Source organism: Heterocephalus glaber, unplaced genomic scaffold, assembly GCF_053883595.1.
Source record: "Heterocephalus glaber isolate CG9 unplaced genomic scaffold, H.glaber_assembly_v1.0 deba00001773, whole genome shotgun sequence".
Classification (NCBI taxonomy): domain Eukaryota; kingdom Metazoa; phylum Chordata; class Mammalia; order Rodentia; family Bathyergidae; genus Heterocephalus; species Heterocephalus glaber.
In genome coordinates this window covers 11,477,117-11,496,126 of record NW_028258463.1, presented here as the reverse complement: position 1 = coordinate 11,496,126, position 19,010 = coordinate 11,477,117, and the positions used below count along the sequence as shown (strand labels likewise).

At 53.4% G+C, this 19,010-nt stretch overlaps 1 protein-coding gene across 3 annotated transcripts; it reads right to left on the bottom strand.

Annotated features, from left to right (window-relative positions):
• Nucleotides 1-4,767: 4,767 nt before the first annotated feature.
• G6pc1 (glucose-6-phosphatase catalytic subunit 1) lies at nucleotides 4,768-12,771 on the bottom strand. Of its 3 annotated transcripts, none has more exons than XM_004859296.4 (5): nucleotides 12,615-12,771; nucleotides 10,303-10,412; nucleotides 9,012-9,117; nucleotides 8,655-8,770; nucleotides 4,768-6,504 (listed from the first exon to the last, which is right to left on the bottom strand). In XM_004859296.4, the coding sequence occupies exons 1-5, from the start codon at nucleotides 12,647-12,649 to the stop codon at nucleotides 5,993-5,995; spliced, it is 879 nt and encodes a 292-aa protein (XP_004859353.1). In that variant the 5' UTR covers nucleotides 12,650-12,771; the 3' UTR covers nucleotides 4,768-5,992. The 3 variants fall into 3 exon arrangements, with proteins under 3 accessions (XP_004859353.1, XP_004859350.1, XP_004859352.1); XM_004859293.4 differs by having other exon boundaries at nucleotides 12,445-12,751; XM_004859295.4 differs by having other exon boundaries at nucleotides 10,303-10,396; nucleotides 12,615-12,748.
• Nucleotides 12,772-19,010: the final 6,239 nt, after the last annotated feature.

The following is a 19,010-nucleotide window of genomic DNA, read 5'->3' as shown; positions in this document are numbered from 1 at the left end:
TCCACTTTTCCTGTGAGTTACTACTTTAACAACATCAGCACCAGGCTGTCTGGCCTGGATTTTTTTTCCCTTTCTCACCCTTAACTTGGAGAGTAAACGACAATTAAATTGGAGTTTTTCATTAGTAACTAACAACACAGAAATGTGTACTGACGGTAGTTAGTTTTGTTTTGTTTTTGTTCTGGGGGTTAAGCCCAGGGCCTTCTCACTGAGGTCCATCCCAGCCCTTTCTCAGGTTTTAAAACAGGGTCTCCCTGAGTCACTAAGTTACCCAGGCTGAGCTTGAATTTGTGACCCTCCTGCCTCAGCCTCCCAGAGTGCTGGGATGATGGGTGTGCCCCTACACTTGGCCGGTGATGGCTGTTGAGTTTTGTAGCAATGAGGTGCCAGAGATGTGCATCTCAGGCTAAGGCGTAGCTCAGCAATGGAGCTCTTCCCTAGTGTGTGAAAGGTCCTGAGTTTAATCCCCAACTGAGAAAAAAATGTTGCTACCTCATCTCTTCTGGGTCCTCTGAGGAAGTGGAATCCAGGTGCTAAGCAGCAGTGTTAGGCCGAGTTTGTCTTAGCTGTGCTCCTTGTTCTTTGTTACTCTCCTCTGCCTGGCTGTGAAGCAAGCGCCTCCTGAGCCCCTCAGGAGAGAGTTTATCTGCCCCATTCCCACCCAGCTCGCTGGCTGAGCCCCAGCCCGGCTGCACATTTCGTCCTGTCCATAATGATGCCCACTATCTGTGGGCGGCACCAGGAGGTTCACTTCTGTAAGCCCAGGTCTGATTAGGCCTGGTGGGAGGAGCAGGTGTGAGGGCTTAGAGCAACGAATCTCCCACCCAAGGCAGAGCTGGAAGAGCGTCTGCTTGGCAAACAGAAGGACCTCTCTGCACAGCAGTGTTCTGATGCTGGGTTCAAAAGTAGGCACTGAACCGTGCATGGTGGCAAATCCCAGCACTCAGGAGCCTGAGGCAGGAGGGTCGCCTCAAGGCTACATGGTGAGTTAAAGGCCAGCCTGGGGCTACATAGTGAGGTCCTGTCTCACAAAACAAAACAGGAAAGAAAAAAAAATTGTGGGAATTGGGTTGAGCTGGTCTGAAGGCAACGCCTGCAGAATGAGAAGACAGAAGAAAGTAAGACACAACATAAAGGGAAGTTTGAAAATTCTCTGGCTGGAAAAATCAGCCGCATACTTTTAAAAAATCCCCAAGTCAGAAAGCCCCATGAAAACTGTTTGCCATTGTCAGCAGCTGTGTGTCCATCCGCCTTGGACAGACCAGGAAAGCAGCGGAAGCTGGGCGCCCAGGAGTCGTTAGGAGGCCGCGGCCAGCTCTTCCAGACACGGTCCGGTTCGGGGCCAGGTCGCTGGCTGCGGTTGGGCCCTGTCTTCCTCTGTCACCACAGGGGTCCAGACACACACAGGACCAGCGGGGAGACCGGCACTGCAAGGGGGCAGCGCACCGGGGCATGAGCTGCATGGTGGCTCCCATCTCAGCCTTCATTCCCATCATCTAGGAAATGAAAAATAAAAATTCTGAGGAGGATTAATAGCAATTTTTTTTAATAAAGGCCAACTGAGGGAAAATAAAAAATACTCCTAAACTTTTCCTTTTCTATTGAGAAGCAGCAGCCCTGATGTAGCTTTTTAATCTTTCATCTTGAAGTTAAATTTGGCCCCCATTGCCTGTTGCTACACTGGACAGGGGTTGGCTTGTCCTGCAAAGGAATGAGGTGCCTGGTTTCTGATACAAGTGACTTTGGTGTCATTTTCCTAACAAACAGCCACAGAAGCCTGCTTGGCGATTCTTCCACTCCCAAGAGGCTCCAGAGAGAGCCTTGGATACACATGCGATCGTCCCATTTTACTTACATGTATAAGCCCTAAAGGTACCTGTCCCACCACAGAGCAAGATCAACAAATACTAATCATTCAACAGTCAAAAGTAATGGTTGTCAGAAAACAAGTCAGCAACTTTGACAGGCGCCAGACCACCAGTCCGCGGAAGAGGCTGGAGCTTCGGGCAGATCTGCAAATGACACACACTTGGGATCAAGCATGACAACAGAGCCGCTGCCCATGGAGGAGGAGAGGCTCGCAGACATCTTGTTCCATGGAATCTGATTCCTTGGTCACCTTGCTCTTCAAACTTCCAAAGTGAAGAAGTTGATGAACTTTGAGACAGGTGTGATCCTAGGAGATCCAGAGATGGCAAAGGCAAAAGCACTGTGAAATCTTTCCTCCTAAGCCTTTGGAAAATAGTCTGGTGGTCCCTGAGAGGCTAACCGGACAGTGACTGTGAGCCCCAGTGGCTCCACTCCCAGAAGCGACCCCAGGGAAAAGATACTGTGCATCTCTGCAGAAACTCGCACACAAGTGTTCAGAGCAGCTTTATACAAAACAGCCCTGTCTAGTTACTGTTCTTGAGACAAAATACCCAACACCAAAAGTCCATAGTCAGCTGGCTCCCAGGCAGGCTGGCGTGACAGAGGAGAAACAGTTCATGGCAGGGCAGGCAGAAGGTAGCAAAGCAGCGAAGCAGCAGCCTGCCTTCTTTCTGTCCCTTTATATCCATCCAGGCCACCTGACCCTTTGGGTGGTGCCACCCACGCCCAGGGTGGGCCTTCCGATTATCCACACCCAGAACTGTGCCAAACCAACCAGTGGACGCATTTAGTAACTACACACCCTTAATCTCAGCACCACACACCCTGGATCCAGCCGCCTCTGAAAAGCCCCCATGACCACATGAGGCTTTAGGGGGACATCTAGACACAGCCATCACAAGCCCCAAAGTGGAAAAGCCCTGGATCTCCACCAAGTGGAGAACAGACGGAACACAGCGCCTCCCTGAAGGAAATGTTCATCCACACCGAGGGATGAGCCCTGTGTGTCTTTCAACACCACGATCCTGGAGAGCGTCAGGCCAAGAGGGAGAAGCTAGCAGGCAGGGCTGCACGTCGTGTGATCCTGGCCCTGTGCCACTTGGACCGCAAGTCTCGGAGACGGAGATGGAGGTGCCAGGGGCTGGGTGGGCAGTGAGGAGCACCACCTCGGGGGGCCGCTCGCAGCAGCTAGAAAAGTGGTCTGACATTGATTTGCGGTGATGGTTGTGTAAGTGTGGAAACCCTAGAAACCATTGTATGCCTTAAACCATGGTTTTGTATCTCAGTAAAGCTATTATGAAAATTTGAAAAGTGGTGATGATTTTGTCAAAAAGAAAAAGAAAGAAAGGAAGGAAGCTCTCAGGCTGCATCTATCTGCCGTGTTTTAGCACTGGGCCAGGGAGCAGCAGTGGTGTGTTTTTGTGTTTTTCTCTCCTGGAGCAATAACACCGTTGCACAGCATGTGTGTGTGTGTGTGTGTGTGTGTGACTTCCTTTACCTGTAACCCCAGCTTCACTGACCCTGGCTTGCTGGATTCCAGGATCTGCCCAGTCTCACTCAGCACCCTGGTGGCTTCACCTGGCAGGGACCCCTCGTGTCCGCCTGGAGCAGCAGTCTGGCCCCACAGAGCAGCTCCGATGACACTGCGCCTCCTGCTTCCCAAGTGAGCCTTGAGACCTGATTGCCACGGCTGCCTCCTGCCTGTGTCTCACCCGCTGACCCTGCTGTCCACTGTTGGGGGTCAGCTATGATATGGACAGATTGCTGGGGGTCAGGAAACAGGCCCCTCGCAGTCCCAAGGTCAGTGCTAACTTGTCTCAGGAACAGACTTCCTAGCAGTGTGGGAAAGCCATAACATAGCACTCCTAAGGCAAGGTAACATCTACTGGGGACAATAAAAAATGCAAGTCTGCAGGCCTGGGGAAGGACCTTACCTTGTTTCCTTTGAGATGCTAAACTGGGTCTTATCTTGGTACCCTAATCTTAGTGCAGTCGCAGTTCTTAGAACAGCACACTACCCCTCCCTGGTGCTTCTTGCTTAATAATGGAAGAAGGCCCACCGTGGAGTTTGTCAAAGGTTGTCCACTAGAGGCAAATTCTTCCTGGTCCCCCTTGCATATCGAATATTGTTTCTGTCTCTTTCCTTTATTCCCTGTTGTCCTCCCAACAGGAACCCAGGGGTCTTACTGGCACCCGACAGTCCCTGACCATCAGGGCAGATGTGTTTCCTCTCATGACCCGAACCGTGGTGATCAGCAGGGCCTCGGGCAGCTCCCCCCACCCCACCCACTCACTGTGTGACATGTTGGGAATTGCACATGGCAACTAATCAGCGACAACAAGAGGACGTGAGGATCTTGAGATGTGCAGAATGAAAAGATCTCGTGACTAGTAGGATGTGGTGGTGCATACCCATCAGTCTAGCACTCAGGAGGCTGAGGCAGGAGGATCACCATGAATTGGAGGCCACCCTGGGCTACATAGTGAGTTCAAGTTCAGCCTGAACTACATAGGAGACCCTGTCTCAAAAAACTAAAAAGAAAAGCACCTCAGGACTAGGTGATCTGCCCCAGGTCAGCCTCCCAGGAAGGGAGCTCCAGCTGCCACCTCCAACCAGCTGGCCAATCACTGCCCTTCCTTCCTCTGCAGCCTCCCACGGGGTGGCAAGCAGACGGATCCAAGTGTGGCACCAGCGCTGTACCCGCTCTGTCCTCATGCTGCTGTGCTCCGCTGCTCGTAAGTCTCCCCACCTGTGCCGAGAACACTGGGGAACCAAGACGAGCCCCTCCCTCTCTAAAGGGAAAAGGCAGGCACAGAGGAACCAAGATATTCATTTAGGGAAACAGGAAAGGGCTAGAAATTTAGCTGGGTCAGAAGTTGAATGATAATCAACAAGGCTTTGTTTTTAAATAAAATGTTTTAATAAAATACTGCCCACATGTTGTTTTTTCAAGGGTGTTAGGGTGGTTGGTGTGAATGACAATATACGATAGTCTACATCATCAGTAGCAAAAACAAGGAGTCTCGAATAAATAGGCTTCGGTGTTTTTTGTTTTAAGGCCATGTACTGCAAACTGGCACGGAGCACTTGGCTTTTCCTCTACAGATGTGCACTGGGATGGCTTGGCATAGAGAAAGGAGTTGTGTTTACCCTGCAGGGATCGAGAGCAACACTGGAGTGACAGAGAGGAGTCCTGGCCCCCTCCTCGGCATTTCTTGGCAAGGTTTTAGAAGCTGCGAAAGCACCACCAAAGAGTTGCCCTTTGGGCATTTGAGGCTCTGAGCCAGCGGGAAGTCTGGGAAAACAGAGCCGGACTGATAGGGAGGAAGATGGAAGATGATGGAAGAGAAGTCAAGGAGGGCTGAATGTTCAGGCCTGGTCCAGTACCTCAGTCACTGCAGCCATTTGGAAATCAACACCAGGGCCATGCATAGAAAAATGCCAGAGGCAGAATTTTTTCAATGTGCGGCACCAGGGATTGAATCCAGGGCCTTTACACTGAACTACCTCCCCAGCCCTGTTTTATCTTTCATTCTGAGCCAAGGTCTCTCTAAGCTGCTAAATTGCCCAGGTTTGATTTAAGCTTGCAACCCTCCTGCCTCAGCCTCCCAAGTGCTGGGATGACGTGTGCACCACCACACCTGGCTGGTCTGCCATTGCCGAGAGCACCACGTCTAAGGATTCACATACCACTGAGGCCATTTAGACTCTGCTTGGCGTCTAGCAATTATGCGCAAGGTACTAAAACACTCCTCGCCCCATCCTCCCTTCCCTAGCAAATTCACTGCGCCTTTCTCCTGTGGGGGTGAGGATGAGCACACCTGGTGAAGTCTCAGTTGCAGTCTCCGTCCTGGGCTCCGGAGCTCCCCGACCTGGAGGTCTCGCTGCCCCGTCAGGCGGGAGAATCAGGAGAGAAGCTCTCAAGGAGCATCCAGGAGGACGCAACTTCTGACAGTCCAGGCTTCCTGCAGCGGTCTCATCAGCGTCTTGAAACCATCTCTCCTTAGGGTCGGCCGCAGAGTGGGGAGAGGCTCCCAGGAGCTGGCCCCAAAAGGCCCTGGCAGGAGGCTGTGGTCCCCACCCGGCCCTGTCACTGGTTTGGATCTGCGGACTCCACACAGCTCACTGTGCCTTCCTGCGGGACTGGCCCAGGAGCCGGGCCAGGCAGCAGGGGATGAAGCTGACGCACGCCAGCGGCACCGCCGCGCTCTTGCAGAAAGACAGGACGTAGAAGACCAGCTCGGCCCGTGCCGGAGGCCTCAATGCATCCAAGAGGTGCAGGAGCACGAGTGAGACCCCGATGCAGGCCAGGCGGAATGGAAGCCGTCTGCTGAGCCAGCCACAGCAGCCCGCACGGTACATGTCTGAGTGCAGGGCCAGCCCCAGGCCCAGCAGGGTCCCCAGGTTCTTGAGGAGGCTGGCGAAGGGCGTGGTATCGATGTGCACCCACTCCGGCCGCTCGCACCACTGCTTGGCTTTGTCCAGCGTCCACAGGAGGTCCACGCCCAGAGCCCTGAGCAGCAAGTAGAAGCCAACAGCGAAACTGAACAGGAGGAAGGTAACCAGGAGGTACTTCCTGAGGCTGGCATCGTAGATGCCCCGGATGTGGTGGAAAGTTTCCGCAACAGCAATACCTGGGCACGGGGAAGAACGGCAGCATGAGGGACGGAAAAGACCCCAGACTCTTGCTAGAGGGGGATCGGAGCAGCAGGCCACCTGCCGTGCATGAATGTGGTCACATGGCTGAGTCACCGCTCCTGCCCCCCACTGCATCTAAGCTTCCTGTTCCCCTCTTGCCCTGTTTGAACACCCCTGGGGCTGGGGAGCTCACTCCCACTCCAGCCACAAGTGCGAACTAGTTCTTCCTTGTATTGCACAGACACTTGTCCCCACGAAGGCCACCTACCGGTCTCTGCTCTTCCCACAGAAGCCAGTACGTGGCAAATCGAGTTCCTCAGTCACACATTTGAAGACAGCTGTTCTCCTCTCTGACCTAAACATTTCCAGGCTTTTCATGTGACATCGCTTCCAGATTCTTCCCCAAACAGAGGACCCAGAGCAGCCTGCGATGTCACTGTTGTGGTTTCCGTGAAGCCGCCTTCTCCCTGGTCCTCTCTCCCTGGTCCTCCACACTCTTTGGGGAGAGCACACTGCATCTGCTCTTACAGCTACAGGGGAAAACCCTACAGTCTCCCTAAAATTTTATACCCTGGAGCCTTCCACAAAGTTGAGAAATTCTTCTTTACATTTAACTTAGAATCTTTCGGCCCCTTATTATAGATCTAAGGGAATGCAGATATGCAAAACTCTGACTACAACAGATCAGCTGCAGGCGCTTACTGGGTTTGCAAAAGGGTGTATTTGAATAAAGGGCTTTTCCAGTTTGCTGACACTGAACTCAAATTTGATAGACTGCTGTTTTTCTGGTCTGACCGTGGCAACCCTCCTGAAGTACAACCAGCATATGCCACAAGGTACGCAATAACTGTTTGGTATTTTGATACAGATGAGCGAGTGAGAGAGATAAATAAAATATCTAACACGTGAAAAAGGTGTGAGGGTGGAACTCAATGAGCCTTCAGATTCGGTCAGTAAGGACGCCCAGGGTGGCTCACGGCCCAGCAGCACCCCTCGCTGGACTCTGGGCGCTGCTTGTTAGCATGTGAACATGAAGGACTGGGCCAAAGAGGCGGAGAGGCCCGGAACAGAAGCAGCTTTCCCATGTCTCATCGAGCAGAAGACCATGGCATGGCCAGCTGCGATCTGGGATTGCTGACAGGAAGAGGAGACGCTATCGAGGGAAATGGCTTTTCTATCTGGACCTGAAATAAGTGCCCCACATAGAATTTTTTCATTCTTATATTTTACCAGATCTGTCATCTAGCTGAGTTCATTTCATCTCTCTTTTTTATATCAAATTTGAATTTGGAGTAATTTTTGTATGATTAGGTACAATTTAACAAAACTGAATTGAAATTACAGTATGATTCCTCAAAATAACATCAATCTATTTTTGTAAACCTCTTCGTACTATTAAATTTTGCCCTAAAAGACTTCTTAAAAAAAAAAAGAATTGGGGCCGGGGATTTAGCTCAGTGGTTTCGCCGCCTGCTGCGCAAGCGCAAGGACCGGAGTTCAATCCCCGGCACCAAAAAAAAAAAAAAAAAAATGAATAAAGGGCTTTCCTAGGACGCTGTCTGAATGTGTTAAATTTGGCAAGTCCCTGAAAATGACATTGGGGCCCACTTCCAAATGAAAATCAGTAAAAAATAAAGACTAAAAAGCTTGGAGAGTTCAAACTAATCTGATTGGGTGAGTTATTCTGACTCACAGCAGCTTCTGTGGAACACACTTAATGGGGTAGGGCTGGGCGCTGCTGTACAGAAGGATTCAAATTCCCGGCCTTCCCTGGCTGATTTCTCCTTCCTTCCTTTCTTCCTTCCTTCTCTCCCTTCTCTCTTTTCTTTCATTCATTCATTCTTTTTCTTTCTTTCTTTCCTTCTTTTCTTCCTTCCACATACTGGGCATTGAACTCAGGGCCTTCCCACGGAGCTACATCTCCAGCCCCTTTTAAATTTTTTCTTTTGAGACAGGGTCTCCCTAAGTCCCTGAGGTGCCCAAGCTGGGCTTGGACTTGTCATCATCCTGCCTCAGGCTCTCTACCCTTGACTTTCAAGCTCCTGAGAGGCTAACGGCACAGAGGATGTGCAGAACATGCCTGGAATGCTGGGATTTTGCCCTGATTAGGGGGTGACAGGCTGGGGGCAGGGAGGGAGCCAGATACCTGACAAGACTCCAGCGACAACCTGGTGCGGGAAGTGAGCAGCGAGGTAGATCCGGGACAAACACACATTCAGCTGCACAGCCCAGAACACGGACCAAAGGGTGATATTCAGGCACCTGCAAGGGGAGAGGCGACAGTAACCCAAGCCCAGCAGCTGAGCTCTAGAAGCCCTCCTGGTGTCAGACTTCTGATTCTGTCCTAAAGACAAAGGCACCAGTGGGTCGTTCTGTGGCTCTCATGTCCGCCCTCAGCAAAGCTCCCCAGCTTCCGAGGGTGAGGGGTGCAGGAAGAGCAGGTGCTGTCAGCCACAGAAAGGGCCACCTCCTTCCTCCACCCACACTCCAGTGGAGTTCTCACCGAAATCTGTATGTTGGCTTTTTCTTTCCCCGAAAGATAGAAAGGGTGGATGTGACCATCACATAGTATACACCTGCTGCACCCATAGCATGGCCAGAAGGACTCCCTAAAGGGCAAGAAAGAGATGAACAGACTGAAGATCAAAAGGTCTCCATCTGAGAGACTGCCAAGGGCATCATCTACCCATCCTCCCATCCATCCATCCATCCATCCATCCTCCATCCTCCATCCTCCCATCCCCCCATCCATCCATCCTCCCACCCGTCCATCCATCCTCCATCCTCCCACCCACCCATCCATCCTCCCATCCATCCATCCATCCCCCCAATCTCCCATCCTCCCACCCATCCATTTACCCATCTATTCACCTGCCCACTCTCCATTCATTTATCCATAACTTATTTATTTAACAGATATCTAGTGAGCTCCTGCTCTGGGCTGAGCACTGTGCACAGCTCTGGGAGCACAGTAGGGAATAAAACCGGAGAAGATCCCTGCTGCAGTCTGTAGACCACACAGAATCTCAGCACACTGGATGTTAATCCCGTGCCACTATGCCTGTTATTGCTTTTCTCCTTCCTCTTGTTCTTTTGTTTTGTTTTTATTTTTGTTTTTTGGTACCGGGGATTGAACTCGGGTCCTTGCGCTTGCAAGGCAGATGGCAGAACCACTGAGCTAAATCCCCAGCCCTCTTTGCTCGCTGTTCTGATCACACTGCTGCCTTGCTGTCCTTTAAACATGCCCGGTGCTCCCCCACCCCAGGTCTTTGCATCGCTGTGCTCTCTGGCCAGACTGCTCTTGCCCTGAAACCCTGCCTCTGAGTCTTGGCTCAGACCTCTCCTTATCAAAGGGTCCCCTGGGGCCACCCCATTTAACACTGCAGTTCAATGCCCCATTCTTCTACCAGAGTGATGCTGAGTCCTGAGGTTCCCCCAGAACTCCCTGGGCTGAGGCTGCAGGTGCAAATGGCCCTCAGTTCCCCACCCTTTCTAGGCATTGCCAGGGCTAACAGCCCCCTCGATCAAAGTCTCCTCTTCTTCCAGGGGTGGCCTGCACCAAAGGGCTGGTGCCCGGGCCCACCAGGAAATGATAAAGGCCCCCTTAGCTTCAGGACTCCTCGAGGGGCCGGAGGAGGTGGAGCCACAACTGGATGTCTCCATCTCACTTCCCTTTCTCGGGTTAGCATACACATCAGCATCTTCTCATCTCCTGCGTGCTTTTCCTATTTATTATGCATAGCACACTCCCCCTCAGGCCCCCTCGCTGCTGTCCCCACGGGGCTGGGACTCACCTGGTCCCGTCTCGCAGGTGACAGGGAACTGCTTGATCAGAGGCACCGAGGCGTTGCCGTAGTAGTCAGTGTCCCGGACCCACCAGTACGGGCGCTGTCCGAAGAGAATCCTGAGAGAAGCCCAACCATGTGTCTGGAGCCACCCGGGCACACCTTTGCCTCAGCCCTCACTTTCTAGAGGAGAAAGGGGCTTGAGCCCCTGTGTCCTCTCCAGGAAGGGGACTGGGTAGCTGAGGAGGGGCCTGCAGAGATTTTATGACACAGCCTTTAGATAACTTTTAAAATTTGAATGTTTTCTATATTAAAACATAAATAAATCAAAAGTCAGGGATAGTGGTGCATGCCTGTAGTCCCAGCTACTCGGGAGGCTGAGGCAGGAGGATTGCTTGAGCTCAGGAGTTCAGGACCAGCCTGGGCAACATAGCAAGACCCCCATCTCTTTTTCTCTTTCCCCCCCTTCTTTTCGGGGGGGGGTGTCTGGGACTTGAACACAGGGACTCACACATGTTAGGCAAGTGCTCTACCACTGAGCTAGATCCTCAATTTATTTTATTTCTTATTTTGAGACCTGACCTCATTAAGTTGCCGAGCTGGCCTTGAACTTGTGATCCTCCTTCCTCAGTCTCCTGAGTAGCTAAGGGTACAGCCATGTGCCGCTGTGCCTGACTTGAGACCCCATTTCTTTCATGTGTATTTTTTTTTTTTTTGGTACCAGGGATCGAACTCGGGACCTTGCACTTGAGAACCAGATGGTGGCACCACTGAGCTAAATCTCCGGCGAGACCACATTTCTTTTTTTTTTTTTGGTACCGGGGATCGAACTCTGGTCCTTGCCTCTGGCCCGAGACCACATTTCTTAATAAAAATAAATAAAATTAAAACCAAGATAAAATATTCCATCTTAGTGGCAGCTAATTACTTTTTTTTTTTGGTACTGGGGATCGAACTCGGGACCTTGAGCTTTCTAGGGAGGCAGGCAGCAGATACCTTGCTATCTTTTAGGTTCATATCACTGAAAAGGGGAAGACAAAATTTGACAACTTTCCAACAGAGGTTTCAGGAATCTCATCAATATGCTTTACCCAATAACACTTCTTTTCCTTACTCTAAAGAACTTTTATTGTGTATGGCCAAAGAATATTGAGCTGGGAGTTTTTTGTTTTTTGTTTTTGAGACAAAGTCTAAATTGCCCAGGCTGGCCTGAACTTGATCCTCCTGCCTCAGCCTCCTGAGAGGGACAGATTAGAGGCCTGTGCCACTACACCCAGTCTTGAAAGAGATCCTAAGGTTCGCCTAGGGCACCACTATAGCTCAGGGGTAGAGCACTTGCTCAACATGTGCCAGGCCTGGGTTCGATCGGCAGCTCTACAAACATAAATATGCAAGAAAAAAATAAACCTGTCATTCAACACAGCAGTTCCTCTCTGGCTGGAACTCATGAGATCAGGCAGGGTGTGGACCGAGTGCTGGGGGCTGGAGGGACATTGGCTGACCCAGTTAACCTGGCGCCTCCATCCCTCCTGTGACGCCGTAGAAACCGCAGATGGCCTGGCACGTGACGTGTGTCTGACACGTGTTAATGGAGATCCTTCCGGTTCTAGCGGAAACTGAGCTCACAGACCAAAAACCAGAAGGCTGGAGAGCTGCTAGGTCTGGCAGAGGCTGCAGTCAGCAAGGCAGCCACGGGCCAGAGCCAGGCTCTCTCCCCTTCCTCACCCGTTTGACAGGGTTTCCAGCCCTCTCTCTCCGTTTCCCACACATCGTCTGTCTTCATGGCCTCAATTCCCTTTTGCCTCTGTGGTTCTGGGCATGGAACCTGGGGCCTCGTGCACACTGGGCAAGCTGCACCCCAACCCTCAATTCTCCTTCAAAGTCACCGAACTGATTCTTTGCTTAAAGCCTGAGATGGCCCAGGATTCTCCCTGACGTCACCTGTCCCGCCGTGGTTCCTAGGACATTGGCCATCCTAGGGCTCCCATGCACGGACAGGGCTGTCTCCATGTCTGTCCCCTCCATGGAGAGAATCCAAGTCCAGGCGGAGGGGCAGGGGCCCCCTGCGCAGCTTGGGGACCCTGGCTGGCTGCACACAGCCCTTCCCTCACTGCCAGCGCCCCCACCCGTCTCCCGCTGAGTGCTGCTCACCACTTGAAGACCAGGTTAAGCCAGTCTCCGACCACAGCGACCCAGAGCAGCCGGATGCCCACGGCCTCCCGGAGGTGGAACCAGATGGGGAAGAGCACATAGAAGGTGTTCCTGAGGTCGGCCAGCACGGAGACCAGGATGAACCAGTCCTGGGAGCCCTGGTAGTTCACCTGCAGGTAGCGCGTGGACTGGATCCCAAAGTCATGCAGCACGTTCATGCCGTGCTCCATCCTCGTGCCGGGGACCTGGGGAGGCCGTGGGGACTCAGGCTGGGTATCAATGGCTCTGCTATCACCCTGCGCCTTTCCCCTGTTTTATATGCCCTGGAGCCAGTCCGCAGGCCAACCCAGCCCTGATCTTTGGACTCAAAACCACTTTTGTCTAAATTCTATTGATCAAAGGTACATCATTGGGAGGCTGATGCAAACATGTTCAGGGTGATTTACGTAAAATAGCAAAACAGGCACACACAAAAACAGCCTGATCGGCCCCTGGCAGGGCCAATCATTAACCTGGGCACACTGCTTACCGTGCAAGGGGCTGCCCTCTTGGCTCCCGAGGCACCCAGGACTCAGGGCAGAGTCGAATTCCACCGAGGCCGAGCTGACCTGTTTTCGAAGTCTGCAGCTGCCCTTGCTGGGGGCCTCAATGATGCCGGCGCTCCGGTTTTCTTCATCTTTAGGATACCCAGTGTGGTTGCTCTGGGTCCTGTCCCTTTCTGGTCCTGCCTCGCTGCGCTAGGGCCTGGGGTGACCTCTGCCTGCTTTGGGGGGTCAACCCTCTTCCTGGTGTCTGCTCTGTATCTCATCAGGCCAGAAAGCCAACGTTGGTGAATGGGATGATTTATTAATTCACTTAGTGACTTTACTGTTAGGGTTTCAGCGCGTAACTTTTAAGCAGAATAAATGTATGTCCGTGCAAAAGGACACCAGCAAATTGGTAACTGGAGACTCTGGAGAAAAAGTTAGGAAGTTCTGGGTGTTTTTCAGAAAGGACTTCAGCATGGTGCGTGCCCTTCTGAGTACATTTGTAGAAGTAGGCTGTGGGGGACCAAAACCACCCTGCGGACTCAGAAGGGAGCAGGGGAGTGAGTTGGTGACGAAGTCACACATTTTCAAGGATGCAGCCTAAGTTTCCCATCAGCGAGTCTGTAGTGACCAGTGAGGGGTAGACTGGGGACAGTGAAGAGAAAGTTGGAGCTCATGTAGCAAAGGTGGGCGTCTTCCCTCCTGGAAATGACCAGAACCCCCTCCAGGACATGTGACGTGGACGCCCATCCCCTCCGGCTCCCCTCAAACTGGTTCACGGGGACAGCAGTCGTCCCTGAGCATCGTGTCCTGCCGGGCCAGCTGGCGGGCAGAGGAGCTGGTGCCATGGGGCTGTGAAATTAGCAGGTGCTGGGGGGACGTGGGCCTGTGTGCTGTACACCGTGGGCATGAGAGGCCCCAGGCAGTGGCCTGAAGAGACAGCTAAGCCTGCCAGGAGGCATTGAGCAACCACGGCGGCGATGCCCAGGCCCAGAGCTTTCCCCGTCCTAGGTGAGCCCGGGTGAGTGGGGCGGTGCTCCCACAAAACATCCCAGGTCACACTGTCAGGTCCCGGCTGGTCACCCACAGCCAGGACCTCTGCACAGGGCGGGGTCAGTCCCGTGCTCGGTGTAGGGGGAGGAAATGGGGAGCCCGGGAGAAACCTGAGAGCCCTGTGGATCCCTGTGCTGCTAACGTCTTCACGAGCCAATGATCCTTTCCGGGAGGAAGAAGCGGGAGGCAGGAAGCTCTCTGCCATGTTGGTAACCCTGTCACTCAGAACCTCTGACTGCTCAGCGCCATATGCGCTGGGGCCCATCCTCTGACCCTCTAGCCCTGCTCATGGCTTCTCAAAGGCCTCGGGACACGGGCGGTGAAGGAAGACTGCAGGCGAAGGCACTCAAGCTTTTGTTTGTTGGTTTGGTTTGTTGTTGTGGGTTTTTTTGATATGCAGGTAGCCTCCTGCCTCAGCCTCCCTAGAGCTGGGATTACAGGTGTGAGCCACCACACCCAGCTCTAGGTGAAGCATTTGAGTCCCTGCGGTTCTGCTTTGCTGAGAGCCGACTCTTTTTCTGCAGCCCTGGAAGGGCTGGGTGTGAATCTGCGCTAAAGGGTTCCCCTGCCATGTGCAAAGCCCTGGGTTCCGTCCCCAGCTCTGAACACAAAACAACTATTTCCGGAAAGGGGCCCCACCCTCTCCCTCTAGCTCTTGTCACCTTCTCGCCCATCTAACTTCGCCGGGCTAAATCCCATTGTCCTCGGGACCCTGGCAGCCTGGCAGCCCGGGGAGGCCAGGCGTTTCCCTGCTGATGTCGGTCCTGGTCCTGCAAGGCCTCCCAGCTCCTCCCTGTTGAGCCAAGAGTCCTATTGGCGCCCCCAGGAAATGGCCCAGAGCCCGGGGAGCGCTGGAAACTTGGGGCCTGCTCGCGGTTGGGACACTCACTGGCTCTGCCGAGACGTTTTCTCCAAAAACAGAAATCCATCATGTGCCATCCTAGCACCCAAAAACTGCATTTAAAACATTGTTTGTTTGTTTTGTCTCTCCCTGAGCCCAGCCTGGCCTCGAACTCACGGCAATCCTGCCTCAGCCTCCCAACTGTGGTATTACAGGTGTATGCCACTACACCCAGCCAAAAATTGCACTTATTGCCCCAAAGAAAGCCTGACTTTGTCTGCAGCTCAGTCTTCTCTTCTGACAGGGGCTCCAGGTTCTGTTGAGAGAGTCATCTACTTTCCTCTGTCACTGCCACTAGAAAGGTGTGATGTCCCCAGAGGAATGTGGGCACCTTGTGCTGCAAACGTGGACTCAACGAAACTAAATTTAAAAATAAACAAAACAGGGCTGGGGATTTAGCTCAGTGGTTTTGCCGCCTGCTGTGCAAGCACAAGGACCTGAGTTCGATCCCCGATACCAAAAAAAAAATCTTTTAATTTTCTTTGTGTCCTTTGGGTGCAGTGGGAGCAGAAGGTGACAGCAGAACCTGGCGGGCTCTGGTGCTGTCGCCGCGCAGTGAGTGACCCGGTGCCTCTGCCAGAAACCCAGGTGGGTTAATCATTGTCAGCAGCGCATGCTTGGCTGAGCTATCACTATCTCTGGTGCGGCGAGAAAGTTCAGCGTGAGGACCTTGACCTGTGCATCTGTGGACCAGGTGGCAGGGGCCTGGCTGTCAGGCAGGGGGACACCGTGTCCACAGGAAAGGCCCCAGGGCTCGGCGCACGCCCTCAGCAAAGCGTCCCTGGCTCTGCCAGGAGCAAATGGAGCTGCAGGCCTCCATGGAAACCGGTGCCTCCCTGTGCCGCCTCCCTCTCCTCCGCTCCCCGGGAAGCATTGTTCAGCCAGGAAGCCCCGCTTCCACCAGCACCGGTTCCCTCCTGGCAGTGGTGGACTCTTTCCCCTTCCGGTGCCAGGGCTCTCTAGCTGTCAGGCCTCACGTGCTGTTGAAGGCAGCCCCTTCCTGCCGGGGGCTAAGCTCGGCATACAGCGCACTGTGGAGGTGGGGCGAGGAAGGTAGCTTAGGAAAATGGAGTCGGCCAGGTGAGGTACCAGCACTGGGAAGCTGAGGCAGGAGGATCTCTGGGAATTGGAGGCCAGGCTGGGCTACATAGAGTTCAAGGTCAGCCTGGGATACCAAGTGAGAGCCTGTCTCAACAAAACAAAACAACAAAAATGGGAGTCAGAATCCCTTTCATGACTTCTTTCCAGGCAGCCTTGTTATTAGTGCATAAACAAGGTGCTAGGATTTTTCTTTTCTTTTCTTTGGTATTGGGGATTGGGCCCAGGGTCTTTGCACTGAGCTGCATCTTTAGCAGCACTGCCCTTTTCTTGTTGGAGAGCTGCTGATTTGCCTGGGCTGGGCTCCAACTTGTGACCCTCCTGGCCCAGTCTCCCAGATGGTGGGATTACGGGTCCTACTGATTTGCATCTGCAGATTTCTGTATCCTGAAACTGTGCTGACTTCTGCATCCATCTGGATCATCTTCTGACGGGGTCTTTAGGCCAATCAAGCCCTCTGTGGCCCCGGGGTGCCCCTTGCTTCTCCCTGGAGACCCTGATCTTTCCTACTAGATCAGCAGGATTTAAAACCTACAGTCAGCAGGAGGATGAAAGGGCTCACGCCCCGAGCCAAGTCACAGAGCGTTCCGGGTGGGTTTTAGCTTTGCCAACTGTCAAAGCCAACCAGGACCCTCACCTCCCCTTAGCCTTCCCACCCACTGAGCCCGGGCTGGTCCTTAAAGAACTCACAGGGGCTGCACTGAGCTCTGATGATCTAACTCAAGTAAATGATTCATTATTTACAGAAGGAAAAAATAAATGAGGTCCTATTTTTAAATTAAAATATTTTCATCAGGGTGCAGTGGGATATGCCTGTTATCCTAGCTACTTGGGAGGCTGAGTCAGGAGGATCCCTTGAGCCCAGGAGTTCAAGGTCAGTTTGGGCAACGTAGTGAGCTCCTGTCTCTTAAGGAAAAAAGAAATTTCCCCAAAGAAATACATTTACATGGTTTAAAAAGTAAAATGCAAAGAGTTCAAAAGAGTCCTCAATGGAGGCAGCTTCTTCCTACCCCGGGATGGCTCAATGGCAGGCTGACAGCTGGGACCAGAGGCCCACGGAGCTGGCTGAAGTCACTCCCCGAGCGGAGCCCCACCACCCTGTGCTTCTGCCCCCAGCTCCCTGGCCCTGTCCTCGGGGCCCCTTCAGCCCCTGCTTCTGTGATAACTGGGTCATTGTCCCAAGCCAGCACCACACTGCGGAGACCAGCAGGTCATTGTCCTGCTCCTTCCCCAGAGGGGAGGGTCGGGGATCAGGGAGAGAAGTAGGAGGAGACAGGGTTTGGGCTCAGCCCACGCCTCAGTCCTTGAGAGTCCTCAGCCGAGGGCCAGAGGAGCCCAGAGCCATGGGGAAAACAGAAGGGAGTGTGTGTGTGTGTGTGTATGCGTGTGTGCGCGCGCGCGCTCATGTGCACATGTGTGTTACTATTTTCAGATGTGAAAAGCCAGCAGGGCTCTGCTAGGAAGTCAACAGCCAGCCGCTTCCTGGCCTGACCCGGCTGGAGAGGGGCGAGGCCGGCTGGGGTGGGGTCATTTCCACAGCAGAGAGGAGCACAGCCCAGTTCTGCCAGGCCAGGGAACCCCACCTGTGTCCCCAGCCCCGTGGAGCGTCAGCGCTCTGCTGGGCCTTCACTCACCCTCATCCTCCTCAGTCATCTGACCTCGCCTAACTTTTTTGCCAGTTACCACCGTGAAGCGCAGCCTCAATGCTGCACGGAGCTCCCCTCCTCCTTTCTTCCTTCTTCCTTAGTCAGGGGACGTAGACCCTGGGTGGCCAGAGTGTATCGATTGTAGGTATCTGTTTATACAAAATGTCCAGATCCGCTGCCAGAGGAAGGAGATTGGAGGGTATCTAGAGCCCAGGAAAGACTTGGGGAAATGGGGTGACGGCTAACCAGAGTGGGGTTTCCCTCTGGGGCCATGCAAATGTTCTGGAATAAGTGGCCCTGCTTGTACCATTTTGAGCCTGGATGGAAAACCATAAACGATGTGCTTTAAATAGTGATGAAGTCTCATGCATGAAAACAGGGGGAAACTTAGAGAACTCAGGTCTCATCTGGGGACAGCGGCCGCCACTCGGGCTCTGCCCGGGCCACCCCCTCCTCCCTGCTGGGGTTCGGCACAGTGGGACCAGCAGTACCCGGGCTCCCACAACGGGCAGCCAGGCTCTGATGCCCCCAGAGGGGGTGGGCACAGAGGACAGAGGGACGGAGGGCCGTGCAGGGGACAGCAGGCTGAGGAAGGACACGGGGGCCAGGCTGGCTGTCCCTCACCTGCCCCTAGTTGTGTGAGAAGTCCCCGTGGGAGAAGGCAGGGAGGCCAGGGGCACAGGCGGTGGCTGGGGTCAGGCAGGCCAGGGGGTTGAGCTTGCAGGCGCCAGCGTCCTGGCCCCCCTGGAAGTACACGGAGTCAGCAGAGCGGAAGGAGGGGTCCTCGTCAAAGAAGTTGTAGGGCCGCAGGAAGAAGCCCACCCCGTTCCCCGCCGTCACCGTGTTGGGGACGTCCTCTGCGTGTGGGATGTGCAGGAATCCAGCTGTCACCCAGGCCACCAGATACTGGCAGGGGCAGGAAAGGAGGCCCTGAGACCAGCTTTGTGGAGACGCACCTGCCCGCTTCACTTCCGGCAGTGGCCTGGGGGGACAGCTTTCACTCACTGTCATGCTTGCCTAATTTCTCAGGAAAAGGAAAAATCATAAAGTGTTCTTCTAAACTGGGCGTAATGGCACATACAGGTAATCCCAGCACTCAGAAGGCTGAGACAGGAGAATCACTGAGTGTTCAAGGCCAGTCTAGGCTACATAGCAAGATCCTGCCCATCCCCTTCAAAAAATAAAATGCCGGGCCAGGGATTTAGCTCAATGGTGCCGCCGCCTGCCTCAGAAATGCAAGGTCCGGAGTTTGATCCCTGGTACCAAAATCAACAAATAAAATGTTTTTCTTACTGGGCTCTAAAGACCCCTGAGGAATGTGGCTGGGAGAGAGCCAAGTGG